The sequence below is a fragment of the Protopterus annectens genome, chromosome 7.part1, assembly GCF_019279795.1.
Source record: "Protopterus annectens isolate FY-2018-M chromosome 7.part1, PAN1.0, whole genome shotgun sequence".
NCBI classification, from domain to species: domain Eukaryota; kingdom Metazoa; phylum Chordata; order Ceratodontiformes; family Protopteridae; genus Protopterus; species Protopterus annectens.
The window spans coordinates 215,327,546-215,343,793 of record NC_056740.1 but is presented as its reverse complement, the minus strand read 5'-3'; the positions used below and the strand labels follow the sequence as shown (position 1 = coordinate 215,343,793).

The 16,248-nt window shown below is 41.1% G+C and overlaps 1 protein-coding gene across 2 annotated transcripts in view; it reads right to left on the bottom strand.

Annotated features, from left to right (window-relative positions):
- Positions 1-16,248, bottom strand: part of CLPX (caseinolytic mitochondrial matrix peptidase chaperone subunit X) — a 1,745,917-nt gene that overhangs the window by 1,502,449 nt on the left and 227,220 nt on the right. For both annotated transcript variants that reach the window (XM_044078662.1, XM_044078663.1), the window contains exon 2: positions 5,896-6,041. In XM_044078662.1, coding sequence (XP_043934597.1) covers positions 5,896-6,041 — 146 coding nt within the window. The remainder of the gene's footprint in view (positions 1-5,895; positions 6,042-16,248) is intronic.

The window sequence follows — 16,248 nt, the reverse complement described above, 5'->3', positions numbered from 1 at the left end:
AGTGGAATCTGTAACCTTGAGACACAATATTCAGAACCCATTTGTCTTGGTTGATTGTTTGCCAGTTTTGAGAAAAAAGTGCTAGTTTCCCCCTAAGGGGGCTTCCAAAAGGGACGTGCTTGGAGTACGCAGAGGAAAGTCATTGTGACTGTTTCCTGTAAGTTTGAGACTTGTCCTCACCTCCTTTTGGGGTTGAGGTGCCCCACTGTCATTGTCTGTTTGAGCCTTGGGGTTGAGATCTGCCTCTTGGGCGTCTGTATCTGCCTCTCTGTGACCTGTCTGACACTGGAAAGGACCAATTCTTTGTTGGCCAATTTCTGCTAAACCAAGGTGGCTGTACCTGTAAGAAATCCTTGAATGTGTGCATAGATTTAGCTTTATCCTCCATTTTCTTTAACACCTCTTCTGCCTTAACACCAAACAAAGTATCATGCTGTAAAGGAGCATCCAATAATTTTGCATTAACATGATCAGGTAAACTCTGTTCTTTTAACCAAGCATGTCTTCGAATAACAGAACCTGTAACTGCGGCTCTACAAAAGGCCTCTAAAGAATCAAAACCACATTGCAGAGTATATTTTCCCACCTGTTCAACTGCATGCAATAAATCCTGCATTTCTTTACAATCAGGAGCTTCTGAGCTTGCAAGCATTTTCTGTTTTAACAGAGCCATTAAATATTGTTGGTACTTAAGCATGTGAAACTGGCAATTTAAAGCTCTTACTGCTAAAGTTGCAGACGTGTATACTTTCTTCCCCCATCTATCCAAAGCTCTGGAATCTCTGTCAGAGGGTACTGTATTTTTTGCAATGGAAGCCTTAACCCCTTTTGGACACTGGGAAATAGTTTCTGGATCAGCAGAAGGGTTTTTGTAAAGAAACTTGTGAGAGTCAGGGACTCTATAATACCTATCTGGCTTGGCTGGAGCAGGGGGCAAAGAGTCAGGAGATAAGCCAGGGGCCTGTGCTGAGGCAATAAGAGGAAATCCCTGAACCTTTTCTTGGATTCTGAGTAATCCTGACTTTCCAAATGGAAATGCTCCCTCATGGTATGTAAAGTTTCCCCAAAAGAATAATCCTCAGGAGGAGAGGCTGAAGGGATAGAGTCTTCAGCATCAGAGTCCTCATAGGGGGGTAGAGAGTATCCCTGGGAATCAGAGGAAATGGAAACCTGATAAGAGGAGTCAGTCTGTATCCTGCCAAGGCCTTTTCTCAGGAGGGGTATGGGAACCCCTGATTAGAGTAATGAGGTCTTCGGCCATTTTAAGCATCTGTTTCCTTAGGCATGGAGGACTGTCCAGGAGAATGCTGCACTTGTTTCTTTGTCTTTAAAGGTACCTTTGTCTTGGCTGTTGTTTTAATGGTAAGTTGTGAAGGTCTGAAAACACCTTCAGAAGCCGATGCCTGCTCAGCGGTTCCGGACCCATCTGAGGGATTCGTTTCCATAGGTCCAATACCTTGAGTTTCCAGAGGCCTAGATGTCTTCACGTGGGAGTCGGAAGCGGCCTGTGGCTCTGAGGTAGCAGGTGTCAGGGGCTGCGAAAGCGCCTCACTGAGAATCAGCGACTGGCCTAGAAGAGGTTTTGTCGTCAGTTTTGGACCTCGGATGCCTGCCTTTATCTTTGTCTTTGCGTTTTTTTCGGTATTGAGGTCGTCGGCTGATTCGACGGCATGGTATAATTGAACCTTCAGCCAAAGTAGTATAAAGCAAAATCAAAACGTATTTTTATAGTGCGTTTGTTAAATCTAGCACAAAACCGACAGCTAGTGACGCTGTGATCAGGGCCTAGGCATGGAATACAGTAAGAGTGGAACTCCTTATGAGGTATTTGCTTCCCACAAGAAATACAATTAACTTTTTCTGACATCGGTCTGAGGCAAGAAAAAGGTTTCCCCAATGGGGTACTTCGCTTTATTGAAGACTTCGGATCTGAAATTCGACTTCGAAAATCTCAGGAGTCGGCCGACCGGCACTTGCGAACTGCTTCTGCTTCGGGCACCGCGCGGCAAGAAAGACTGAAGAAAATGGAGTCGGATGCATATTATATACCCCTGGCGCATTGACGTCAGGGAAGAAGCGACAGCAACCGACGTCGACCAAGACTTTGGAATTCTGGCCGACTGCGGGACCGCCTGACGGCAGGATAACCTCAAGTGTGATGACTGCAGCAGTGTAACACGATGAACATCAAGAGTGTTTAGAAGAAAAGAAGGAATAAAGCCTGAGCAGTAGCTTAAGGATATGGTATAGAAGCAGATAAGGAGTTAGAAGAGCTTCAGTATCTTGCAGTCTGTGAGGGATTGAAATGTGAGAGGAGGAAGACCTGAACATTAGACAGTCTTTATGCAGGAGCAGAGCCATGTATTTTTTAGATGATTTTTTAGAGAGGCTTTGAAATGGGTTAGGCCAAGCATAAACGTGGTAGTTAGAGGTAGTGAATTCCAATGTATAGAGACAGAGTATGAATACAGAGAGTGACCAGGTTTTCTTGTGGATTTTGAGATAGCTAAGAGGAGATTTTTATAGTTGTGGTCGATTTGGTGTGTAAGGTGCGACTAGATTGGTTATTGCAGGGCAGGCAGTAGGCTTGAAAATAAGGTTGTGCAAGGTGGATAGCTGAATAAAGGCAAGCTGGTTGGGTAGTTCAAGCCAGTTTAATTATAAGAGTGGTTTACAGTGGTGTGTGCAATAATTAGAGTTTGTGGAAAACGTTGCAACTTTGTTGTAGCACTGTTCCAACTTGCTTAGGGTAGAATTTTGTAAGTTAGTTAAGATAGGGGCACCATAAAGAAGAGAGGGAAGTAAAGATGTTTTTGCAAGGGTAGTTTTGGTTGCTGCAGTATAAAAAATGTTTGTTTCTATATAGAAGTCCCAGTTTTTCATGTGTTTTCTTTATATTTTGCTGTATATGAGGGTCAAATGAAAGTTTATTGTCAATGAGAACACCTAGAAGTTTGGTTTTCTGCACTACTTCTTATGGAAGTGTTGTCAGATGCAAGGATGTTGAAATGATCAGTGACAAGGGAGGTGTTTTGGGAATGAAAGAGTACTAGTTTTGTCTTCTTTGGATTAAGAAAGAGTTGGGCATTTCTTAGCCAGGATTCGACTGCTGAGTTTCTGAGAGTAGTTCTGGTAGCGATTGAACAGTGCAGATTATGGTGGAATCATCAGCGTATTGAATGAGGGTCCCAGGGGAGAGGCAGTGTGAAGGTTGTTTGTGAAAATGTTGAAGAGTGGGGGTCCTAGGATGGAGCCTTGGGGGATTCCAGTAGGGTTGTGGAGAAAGGGTGAGAGTTTGTTGGACCATTTCACTGACTGTTTACGATCCTTTAGGTAGCTCTGAAACTATTTTATTGGGTTATGTGAGAAGCCTAAGTTAGACAGTGTGTTCAAAAGTAAGGGGTGAGAAACTGTGTCAAAGGCCTTGGAGAGATCAAGGAATACTGAGACTGTATAGCATCCTGCATCTCTAGCCTTGTTCACAGTGTCTGTAAAAGATAATAGGGCTGCAGTTGTGCTATGGCTAGGTCAGAAGCCATGTTGGGTTTTGCTTAAAAGATTGTTTTGCAATAGATATTGCATTACCTGTGGAGGGATACCTCTCTCGAGAATTTTGAATATGGATGACAAGATAGATATAGGACAGAAATTGGATGGATCAAAAGAGTTGTCTACTTTGTGGATGGGGTGATGCGAGATGGTTTCCATATGGTAGGTACTTCTAATTCAGATAAAGACCTATTTATAAGGATACTGCTTGGGTAGGCGACTGAGTTAGCAGCCAGTTTGAGGTAGTATGGGGGGAGATTGTCAGCTGAAGTAGAGCAGGGTTTTAGCTTTACAGTTGCAAGTTTAGTTTAGTTTTACAGTTTTTACAGACGGTGATTACCAAGACTTGCGATAGAATGTTACTAGTTCAGCAATATGGCAATGAAAGGCTTGCTGTAGTCACAGACAGGAGCAAAATCCCACAGAAGTAAAACACACGTGTGCACTGAGTGATGGGAGGCAGAGGTGAATGACTTACGTGGCTGACAGTGGAGATACAGTAAAAGAAATGGTTTAACTCAAATGGAGGGCAGGGGTATCACAGTTTCACAGTCAAATGCAAAACAGTGGGGGCAAGCATAAACTTGAAGCTAAAAATGGTTGGAATTAATTGGGGTGGCATTTTGAGGGGAAATGTATTAAGAAAGCTGAACAAACTTTTTTTTTTATATTCCCCCCTCCCCTAGACACGTGACATTCACTAAGACATTCCGATTTCTTCCTACCTGCCAAACATGATGTTTAGTGACTACTCTAAATTATCTCTGAATATTGTTGCCTTGTGACCTGGCATATTGCTGAAAAAGATGTGGAAATATTACTCGTTACCCAATTAAATACATAAATAAAAATATTTTCAGTGGGGTGATGTTTGAGAAATACTGCTATAAGAAGAGTCTTGAGATTATTACTGTTATTGCTCAGCATTCTGAGGAAGTTCAACAGTTTTATGTAGTTTTGTGGAAACCCACTGACTGTAATAAGGTACGAGAGTTAGCTGGGTAAGGAACTTCAACCATTCAAAGAAAGTACAGGAGATTACTGGAAGCCTGTGAAGCAAGAAAGGGATAATATGAGATGAGAATGTATAATGGAGGGTAGAAAGTTTTCATTATTCATTAATCAGATCTCAGTCTTCACACCAACATTAAATGCAAACTCACCGTCTCATTTGTCCAGTACTTTCTGCCATCCAGGGAGACTAGGCATGGGAGGCGAATGCTGAGGAATGTGATGAATCAAAAGATTTTGCCAGGTTTCATGTTTAAAAAAAGCTTACTTCAGAGCACGGTGGTCTGCTTTGTCTGGTTTGCCACACCTCTCCAAGATGCTAGATGTATAGAGTACTTAACTGAAAAAGGAAGTTTGGTGTATTTACTTACTTTAAAGTTTGTTAACCTTAGAAGAGCACTGATGCACCTTGACCACTTTCTGACTCAGTTTAGCAGCAACCAACCAAAGAAACTTTAATGAATATCGTGCAACGGTGACAATGTAAGAGCAAGCATGCAGAGAGGTATAAGTCAGGATAATATGTAGCATAATTGAATGCAATCGCAACTGGACATAATACAAGAATGCAGTCTGTATAACAAACAAAGAGATTACCTATGTGCGGTCTTTCATACAGTATGTTTCTTTGGAGAAAATTATATACAAAACAAAATGTTTACAGTGTATAAAATTGTTGGTCATGGGATGTGAAGGAGAGTAGAACATGGTATGAATTAGTGGAAGAAGGGAAAGGAAGACGGCATAAAAGATAGGAAAAAAGAAATAAGTGGAGAGGATAAGAGGTAACTGTGCAGCTGTCTCCTAACCAGGAGAAGAAGAATCAGGAAAAACTATAAAAGTTTGAGGACTTGTTTAATGGTAAGCCAGGGTGTACCCACCTGATGAAGCACCATGTAGACAGAAGGCCTCACTGGCACTTCAAATAGACCTTTTACAAATTGCCTGAGTGACTTAAACAGACCATAAGAGAGGAACTACAAGAGATGTTGGATCTGGGGAGTCATCCAGAAGTCCAATAGTTTACTTCTGTTTTAATATGGCTTATGATAAATTATAAGCCAATAAATAAGCATAGTGTTTTAATTTTAATAAACACTAGTAACATACATTCCTGATATCTAATCTGAAATAGTCATAAATTCAAAAAGCAATACAGTGGAGGGAGGGGGATAGGGTGGTAAATGGAGGCAACTGAGGGTCCCCAACAAAATGGTCCAAATTGGGCCCTGCAATTGTTGGCTTTGTATAATCATCTGAAAATCAAAATTTTCCTTTCAGGCATTCAGCTTTAATAAACACATGTATGCACAGACAACCACAAAAAGTATCTACCTTGTTTCCATCTCCGGAACCATCTTTTGAAGCCAAGCATGCTGATGTCTCTGAGAAAGTCCTAAAAGGTATTTTTCTTGTAACTTGGTTTTCAAAGCGAATAGCTCTTCCACGGGCACAAAGATAAATGCCACTGTACACAAAACCTGGAAGCATAAATAAAATAATATGTTATTAAACTCATGTCAACAACAGCCATTTTAATTAAATGTGTTTTCACCTTTCTTGCTAAGCAAGAAAAGTCTGAACAACCACTCTCATGTCTGCATTCCTAAAATATATTTCTCATTCACTCATGACACCATTATAACGTTTCAACTCAAGAAGGTTTTTTTAACAAAGGTTTCATTCTATATGAACTAAAGGAATGAAATTATGTACTTATCAAACTGACAGACCTTGAAGAGAAGACAAGTGCTCTGTAGTAAGAGGACTAATGCCAGCAAACATTAGGACTTCTCCACAAATAAAACATTCCCAGGTTGCTAAACATCCTCACCATCCAAAATGCACCACAATGTCTAGTTGCCCCAGATTCGCAGCATGATGCACAAAGAAGACTGAAGATTTAGAGAAGACAGACTAAATATGAACTATAGCAGAAGCGGGAAAGGTATGTTGAGGAGGACAGATCTGCTCTTCCAGATACATTGGTAAGTAGATAACTTTCATATCTGTAACAGGATGGCTGTTTCTCTATAACTACAGAAAACAGTCAGGAGCAATTCATCCTGTGAAGTCCCAGGGAATACCCCTAACTACAGAGGTCCTAAAGGAAGACTATGGCCTGGACATCATATAGAAGACAAGTGTTGATAGTACACCGGCAGCTGCTGCACAGCAACATCCAGGGCTGCATTTCAGAAAAGAAAAGGATGTGGGCATAGCAACAGCTCTAGCAGAATAAGCTTTTAGTACTAAATCACAAAGATTACCGTACTTATTATAAAAGACTGATTACAGTTAAACAACCATTTTGCTGCTGTGATTTTGAAAAATTTCTGACCAAGTTTTATATCAACAGTAGCAAACAATTATGTACTGCTGTATTTTATATTCCCCCAGGTCAAAATATACCTACTCTGGAAGATCTACTATCCTAGACAACCCTCAATATATCAAACAAAACCATCATTCTTGGTGACACGAATATCAACTGGCAAACTCTCATCACCAACTCTCCACTAACTAGTATATATTTACATAAGTTTACTCAACTCATCACAGACCCCACACGTAGGGTGAATAAACAAACTGAGTCAACCATAGACTGGATACTTGTCTCACACCCTCAAAAATTCACCAAGACGGGAACCCTTCCTAATACTTTTAGTGCCAATCTACCTGCCTATACCCATAGAACCCAAATGCAAATAAACAAACTGCATTCTCTAACAACTACGAATCTCTTACTTGTACTAGTTTTTAGTACCTTTCAACTTCTAACTGTAACTAAACCTAACATTTCAATCAACAAATATTTCTAGATACTCTAAAAACCCACAACTGGTACCCTACCAAAATTCTCCCAGTAGACAAAGCAGTTAACTAGTTTCATCAAAGTCTTTCTTCGTACTCTTAACAGTCTCGCCCACACACATACCAAAACAACTAAACTTAACTGTACCCCTTGGTTTACAAAACAAACTAAACCGTTGGTTCTAGTGATAAAGTCTGGAAAGAATGGCTTAGAAACAGAACCCCACAAAATGAAGTCAAATATAAACAACTGCACAACAATGCCAAACAAACAAAGTAATCAATTATTAAAAAAAAAAAAAAAAAAAAAAAAAAAAAGCTAAACTTTTGACCTAACAAAACAACCCCAAAATGTACTGGACCTCTGTTTCCTCTCTTCTAAATCCTGGTACTCAGCACAACCATACCCCATCTCCTGACAAAGACCCACAAGAAATTGCCCAAGCTTTCAACTCTCACTTTATTGAAACCATCCAAAAACTTGTTAATGACTTCGCTTTACAAACTAATAAAAGTATAAATTGCAATCACAAACAGCAATAAATTCTCTAACCCTCTCTGAAATCTGAACTCCCCCGACGAAAATTGCAACTCAAACAATTTCCCATCCACTCCTCCATTTACCATACAACCTGTACCCACCTCTCTAGTGTGCAAACTGCTTTCAAAACTAAAGCCATGTTCCCCCTCTTTCAACAGCTTCCCAGCAGAATACCTAAAACTGGCAGCAGATTCTATAGTTTTCCCAGTTAGCATTCTCATTAAATCGATCAATCCCAGAATACATGTCCCACAGCTCTAGAAAAACTCAAGTTATTACTCCCCTACATAAAGGTGTTAACATCAGTGATCTATCTAACTACTGGCCCATCTCTATACTTTCACCTCTATCCAAGATCCTAAAAACGTGTATTCATTCTCAACTGCTAAAACATCTCACAGACAATAACTTAACTTGCACCCTCCCAACGGTTTTCGGCCAGCACACAGCACAACTACAGCCTTACTTTCATTTACCAACACTGTAAACAAATCTCTTGATGCTGCCCTACAAACTTCAGTTATACTACTAGACCCATCAAAAGTTTTTGATAAAAAGTGTCCTACTCTAAATTACTTTTACGAGACCATAAACTGCTCCTCACACACTCTAATCTGGTTCTATAACTACCTACAAAACAGAAAAAAATCTGTCAGATGGCAAAGCAAGCAATCCGAATACCAAAGCAATAACACAGAGGTCCCCCGCAGGGTGTATTCTTGGGTCCTTGCTTTTTAATATATTTATTAGCAATCTCCAAAAAGTATCCCTGCAAAGTACACTCATTCAATACTCTGACGATTCGACAATAATCACGTCCTCTAACATCTCAGATCTCCTAAAGTTAACACAAAATGCGTTTACTTCCATCAAATCCTGGCTTAATGAAGCTCAACTGCTACTCAATCCCAAAAAATCAAAACTTTTACTTTTCTCATCCAAACCTCTAACTCAATAGACTTTAAAATATTTTCACAAAACACCACAAATTGAAATTGTAAAAACATTTAAACTACTTGGCATCACAATTGATGATAAATTCTTATGAAAATCATATACTCAGCGCAATCAAAAAGACCCATTTTGAGTATGGTACGCTGTGTAGGCATTAACTCTATTTGGACAAGTTAAAGATAGCAAACTGACTACTTCTCCCTTCCCTCCTCTATGGTAGCCCCATCTTCACTAACTTACACACATCCCTCATGAACAAACTACAGTCATGCTACTATAAAATAGCTATGTTTGTCTCCAATATGCCAACTCTTACACATCACTGCCTGGCCATTAAAATTTTAAACTGGTTTGAATTTCCTCATTACCTTTATTACACCCAGGGTTACCAGAAGTCCCTATTTCAGCAGGAATGTCCCAGGATCAGCAACCCAATCCAGAGTCCTGCACTGCTAGTTAAAATCTTGGCGAAACAGCCACTACTTTGCGATTTTTTTTTGATTGACTTGTATAACAAGCCAATCAAAAATTGCAAAGCAGAGCTACTAATGTTTAATGCAGACATACCTACTGTTCCACATGAAAGACCTTTTTTTTTTTTCCTGGTCTTCACTTGGTGTGACGGACCTTTTTTTTTTGTTTTGGTCCCTACCTGCCCCTTTCCAAATCCGGCAACCCTGATTACACCCAACTTACTCTTACCCACAAATTGCTATACAACCCAATTACTGCCAATCCCTTCAAACTATAATACAAATACACACCCCAACTCGGAATCTTAGGTCTTCTAACAAACAACTCCGAACTGTAATTAAACCAACAAAAGAGCTGGGCAATGCCTTTACTCCCATGCTGTTGCTAAATTATGGAATACACTCCCTCACTTGATTACCCAACTAGACTCTATAAAAATATTCAAATTAGCACTGAAAGAACACTTTCTGTAATCATATGATTAAACCACCTTGAATATATTTCTGGCTGCAACAACGCTCAACAAATATTTTAAATTAATATATCAACCAATTATTCTCCATCTTGTCTTCTTTAGTTTTTCTTCTATTACTGTATAATTAACGTATACATTTCTTATTTTACTTCTGTGACTGTATAAACTGAGTTACTTAAACATCAGCACATTGGATAGAAAGTTTTTTTGTGCATCTCTGCTTCTATTGTAATATTTAAAACCGCATCTTTACTATCTAACTTAACCTGATGTTATATAAAAAATTTTGTAAGTGTTTGGAGCCTTTCTTCCTGGGCCTCCACTGAAAATGGGTCCTCTGGCCCAGTGGACTTTCCCTGTCAACAAATGTCAATAAATAATAAATACGTTTTCTCAACAGAACACAAACAGCAAAGCTATCTTTACAGACAGGTTCTGCCTTTGTCACAATAAAACCTCAACCTATGGTGTAAGTTAATATATCATCAAAATCACCTCTTTCTCAACCACCTACATGGGGACAGCGTGTTTCAACAACTTTTGCTGCCTCATTCTATTAAATGCCAGTCTCCTACCTTCTTTGATAATCATGTCAGACTGTTGCAGATCTTCTTCCACAGACTCCATCCATCTCTTTTGTTGGATGCCCTCAGTTCCTCTTGCCTTTTCTCCGGTCCGTATAAAACATTCTCCATCAGACTGCCTTCAACTTTACTGCACATATCAGAACCACTGTAATCTGGTCTTTGACTTTCTCTACAGTTGGAGCTACTCAGGCTTCTGCTCTGATGCCCTCCTTTCTTTTTCTGTCCCACAGTGGGCATCCTGCCATCTGTCTCAGGCACTTCCATCTCCTTCACATCTATTTTTCTCAACTGCTTTACCTTCACTGCCCAGGTTTCTGACCACACAGTAGTAATGGTCACAACACTGTTTTGTACATCTTACTTTTAAGCTTCTTTACAATTCTTCTTTCACACACTACCCCTGACACACTATGCCAGCTGGCTGCAGTTCCTATGAGTCTAGCACTGACATCCTCATTCAGAATTCCTTTCCCCTCACCACTCCTTACAGATAATTGAATCTGTCAACATGTTCCACTATTTTCCTTTCTATCTCAATTCTCAGCTTTTTTATTTTTAATTTCACTATTTGCTATTATTACAATGGTCTTATCTGTACTCAGTTGCACCCCATGTGCCTTCAGTTCTCCTATCATTCGCTCAACTTCTTGTTCCAAGTCTGCCTACTACCCTTCATCATCTATATAAAGCAACTCTACTGATCTGTCCAGTTTGCTAATGTAGTCCATGGCCAGTATGAATAGCAGTTGGCCCAGAGCTGAATCTTGATGCACACCCACTCCCACAGGAAACCCATTAAAGAGCTTAAACACTGTTCATACTTGTGTGTCACTGGGTCCTTCTACATAGCCTGCACTAGCTCAACCAATGTTTCTGGGACTACGAACTGTCACAGGACTGCCCTAATCAGCTTTCATGGGACCTTGTCATATGCTTTCCTCAAGTTTAGAAACACCCAGTTGGACACTTACCTCATCAAGCTTCCTACAGGTTCATAGGTGAATACTAAGTTAACTGCCCTAAAGGGTATTTTAAGCTTGGCCAATAACCTGAGGTCAGAATCAAACTGTACCGTGTGTCTCTATGGTGAAGACGTTATCCATTATGCCAAACCCACCCCATAGAGGCACATACACCTCTCCCACCATTAGCAAGGGTCCCTGGTGTAGGTCGAAGTAGGCTGGGTCATCAAACCATTTACCACTAGCAAATACCCATACCCATTTGGTTTGGTGATATTTGTCAGAATAACCAAATCACCCAGAGCCATATTTTTACAGTGTCGAGTGGCTAGCCCTGCCACGGGGCATAGTCTGTTATTAGTGTTCTCCTATCTTGAGAATACTGCTCACCACAGAAATTGCCCAAAGCAGATAGTCTATACAACTCTTCCCCTATAGAACACCATCTAGCATCTGTGCTGCTGCCTACAGCTCCATTCTTGGGCAAGTATGAGTTCATAAGTTTTTGGGAGGTGGGAGATGGTCAGTGCAGTGAAAATGATAATCACCCTAATTACAAAAATGACAGCAAAAAAAGCTACAGGTAGGTGGATATACTGACCGAGGTAAGTCTTGGCATCAACTTGTCATAAAGGAAGAGTTTAAGTCTGGAGTATGGCCATATCTTTGTAAACTACTAAACAAGGAGTGCTGAAGTGCTAACCCACTATTTGTATCCTCAAAATTATTTTGTCACAAGTGATAGCTGCACGGAACAGTCTTTTAAAAAGCTATCAGCAGGGAATGCAGCTTGAAAAGCAGACAAAATAAACTTTTCCAGCATAAAGTAGTTCAAAAGCTACAACAGCTTCATATAAGATATCGTGTAACCTTCAGAAAGGTTTTACATACTTTTACTGAAACCTTTGACATGATAAGAAATGGCTGCAAGATAAACTTTGATGTAATAATGGCAACACTGGGATCAAAATTCTGAGAATGAGTCTAGGATGGATGGAAATGGATCTAAAAAGGGCCTAGTTCTTTGAGGTGGCCCAGAGAAATGTGTGCAATTGTCTTTACAAGTCTTATAAGTGTTTACCCTCTGGTGAAGAAGAAAGGATCCAAATCACTTAAAAGGTTAGCTACTATCAGAGATGGAGCAGCCATGTGGTTAGCCAGAAAGAATAAATGTCCTGCTGGGGCTTCTTTGACAGATGTGTTAAAAGCATTCTGGATGAACAAAATCTGAATGACTTCTCCAGCAAATCAGGCAGAAGTATAAGGAATGATGTACACTGAAGTCAGTGGCAGACTATGACAATGAAACTGGTTAAGTGTAGCTTTGTTTCTGGATAAATATTACCATTAGAAGAGATGGGGAAGAGTTTACAAGTTCATTTCTGAACTGTGGCATACTGAAGATATCCCCACTCCATGGAAAGGTAAGAGAAGTAGCTGCTGCATGTGTTTTGGGAAACAGAGAAGTCTGGTCTCACTTTACAAACCATTTCTGAACTACTAATGAGCTGCAGGACCAATCATGAAATATTACTAAACAGTGAAGAAGCCTGTATGAACCTCTACCCTGGTTTGCCCCAAAACATCGTTTACTACCTGAAAGAGGTCTGAATCATTAGCCCATTCCCTCACGCTCATGGCTTCTCAACACAAGGGATAGGACGGTTTTCCCTCTTGCTTTATGACACACCAAACTACAGCCGTGCTGTGAATGGATGGCAACCATGCCCTGAGAAAGGGAATCTTGAAAGCCTCTGAGGGTAACGAAGACTGTTCTCATTTCTAAAATGCTGACATGTAGGGTAAACTGAAAGGATACCCCATAAACATAAACTATCTGTCTAGTGCAATGCCTCCCTAAGCTAGTGCAGATGCATCTTTGGTGACTGCTGCCTTGGAATGTTTGGTCAGACTTAAGGGAAGCATCCCCACCACTGAAGGTTCTTACTATGTGCCCTGGATATTCAAATTTAGTACAACAGAGGACCCTACATCTATGACCACTGGATCCTTAAGGTCCACTGTAATATCCCCATGTAGAATCTACCTTAAGGTACTATCAGGATGAATAATAACGTGAGATTTAAAAACATAAGATACAAACGAGATGGGACTGAAAATTAAGAATCTGGGGCAGTCAGGACTGCAAGAATTGCATCCTCTCATCTGGCAGGCATGCTATGTAAATAACTTGCCTACAAGCTGCAAAAGATGAACATAAGTAGATGGGAAGTCAGGAAATATAATTTCACAAGATTCATGCAATACCAAGAGTGGAATACTTAGCTCACAGACCATCTTGCTACAGACAGAGCCTTAAATTACAACAGCAGCTAGAAGCCAGTCATCAAGTAAAGGAAATTTTTGGCTCCCTACAGAATCTGATGGGCTGCTGCAACAGATACACATTTGGTTTAACACCCTACAGTTTAGCAGAGTCTGAAAGAACTGTCCAACACTATACAATAACTGGTTCCCTACCTAGAAGCAGAGGTACTTCTTGTCTCCTTTGCTATATAGATATAGTGACAGGTGTCTTGGAGGTCCAAAGGATGCGTTCATTCTTCGTATATTAGCTTGAGGTGTTTTTTTCCGTGGCACTAAAACAAATCTGAAGTAAAATCCTAACTCCTTACAGGTAAGGTGGGACCTCTTCAAGAGCTCTTTTTCTGGAGGAAGTTGAGGACCTCACTTCTTGCTGACACCTTCTGATGGACTGGTATATCAAATGAGAGAACAGATGGTAGAAATGGATATGTTAAGATACCTTGGAACTTCTGGATTCATTTGTCTGATGTTATGACATCACATATAGACAGGTGGAGGAACTGATGGCTCCCAACTGCGTTCACACTGGAACAGTCTGGTAAAGCCTCAATACTGCTTCAGCTCTCCAGTGGACCGGACGGTGTCCCGGGCTGCATGCTACATGAACTCCAAGAGGAACTAAATCAGCACATAAGGCTGCTGTTTAATCTTAGCCTTACTACAGGATACGTACCCAAAGAGTGGCGTACAGCAACAGTAGTCCCACTCCACAAAGGCAGTGCTTCTATGGACCCTGGAAATTACCGCCCCATAAGCTTGATGAGCCTGGTCTGCAAAGCCATGAAAAGGATCATTATGGAACTCATAAACAAAGACATTGGGGACCTACCAACACTGGATCCTACCCAATTTGGCTTTGTCAAGGGCAGATCCTGCCTTTTGAACTTGGTCGACTTTTTTGAAACAGTCACTAAGGCCATTGATGAGGGTAAGGCAGTTCACACAGCCTACCTTGACCTTGCAAAAGCCTTCGACACAATACCCCACTCGGGCATCATAGACAAACTCACCAGCTTAAATGTAAACCCATATGTCACAAGATGGGTTGCAAACTGGCTCAAGGACAGAACCCACAAGGTCAGAATTGCTGGAGCCATGTCAGACTCTAAGCCAGTCACAAGCGGTGTCCCACAGGGCTCAGTCCTGGAACCCCACTTATTCGGCATTTATTTTTCCGAGGTGCAAGCAAACATAAGAGGATTATGGCTGACACAGTTCGCAGATAACTGCAAACTGGGCGCCATAATTGATACTCCAGTGGACACAAGCATCCTTCAGAGAGGCCTCATAGAAACGGATAATTGGTGCCAGAGCCATGGCCTTAAACTGAACGCCAAAAAATGTATAGTCATACCCTTTGGGAAAAACAAGGTACCCACAAATTACCACATAGGTGGTAATCCATTAAGTACGGAAGAGGTAATCAGGGACCTAGGGACCCAAGTTGACAGTAACCTCTCATTTGACACTCGCATTGCCAAGGTGGTTAGGAAGACCTTCTATATTGCCCACCTTATCATGAAGGGATTCACATCCAGATCAAGAGAGGTCATTGTGCCCCTGTACTCTTCTCTTATCAGGCCCATGATTGAGTACAATGCCCCATTTGGGATGTATCTTACCCGACACCTGCAGCAGTTGGAAAGACCCCAAAAGTTCCTCACCAAGAGGATGAAGGGTCTCAAACATATGCCATATGCTGCCCGGCTGAAGAATCTCCAGCTCTATTCAGTCGCATACCACCTACTCAGAGGTGATCTATGCCTGACGTACAAGGTCATGTCCAATCCGAAATTAATGGACATGCTCCACCTCAGAAAATCCAAATCCATCAGAGCCACGAGAGCAAGAGATTTGAACCTCAACACAGAAATAAATAGGATGTGCTGGAGGGACAGATTCATAACCCAGAGGCTCCCTACACTCTGGAACAGAATCCCAGTCCACGTTAGGCAGAGCCCCTCACTAGCTCTCTTCAAGAGAAATCTTGACGAGTGGATGGGAGATCGTAGGTTTACCCCAGGGGTCATCTCTGTGTCACTACTAGACAGAAGCACAGTAAACTAAACCCTAAATGGGCGTAGTATTCTCATCCCAAGGGGTGGCGAAAGCCACACACACTCTGGCTAGGCTTATAAATGCCCTAGGGCAGATAGCCTAGTACGAACCTATGAACCTATGACTGCAATGCCCTGAAGACTGCAAACAAAACACTGAATTTACTTGTGACCATGCTAAAGTTATTCTGTTTTTTTTTTAGTTTCTTCCCAGATTGTTGTTGGTTGTTTTGCAGCAAGCTATACCTCAACTACATCTGGTGTTAGCTCTTCCAAATCCTGTAAAAGAAAAGTACAGTTGTGTACACTTACCATAAATGTAGATGTTCGCGTGTATTCACTGTTGCAGTCATTACGTTTGGGTTATCTGCTTGCAGGTAGCCCTCAGACGGCCTGATTAACAAAGTCTTGGGTCCTGCATCGGTTGCTATCCCTTCTTCCATGACGTCAGGACGTCAGGTCGTCAGGGGTATAAAACATGCAGCCGACACCATTA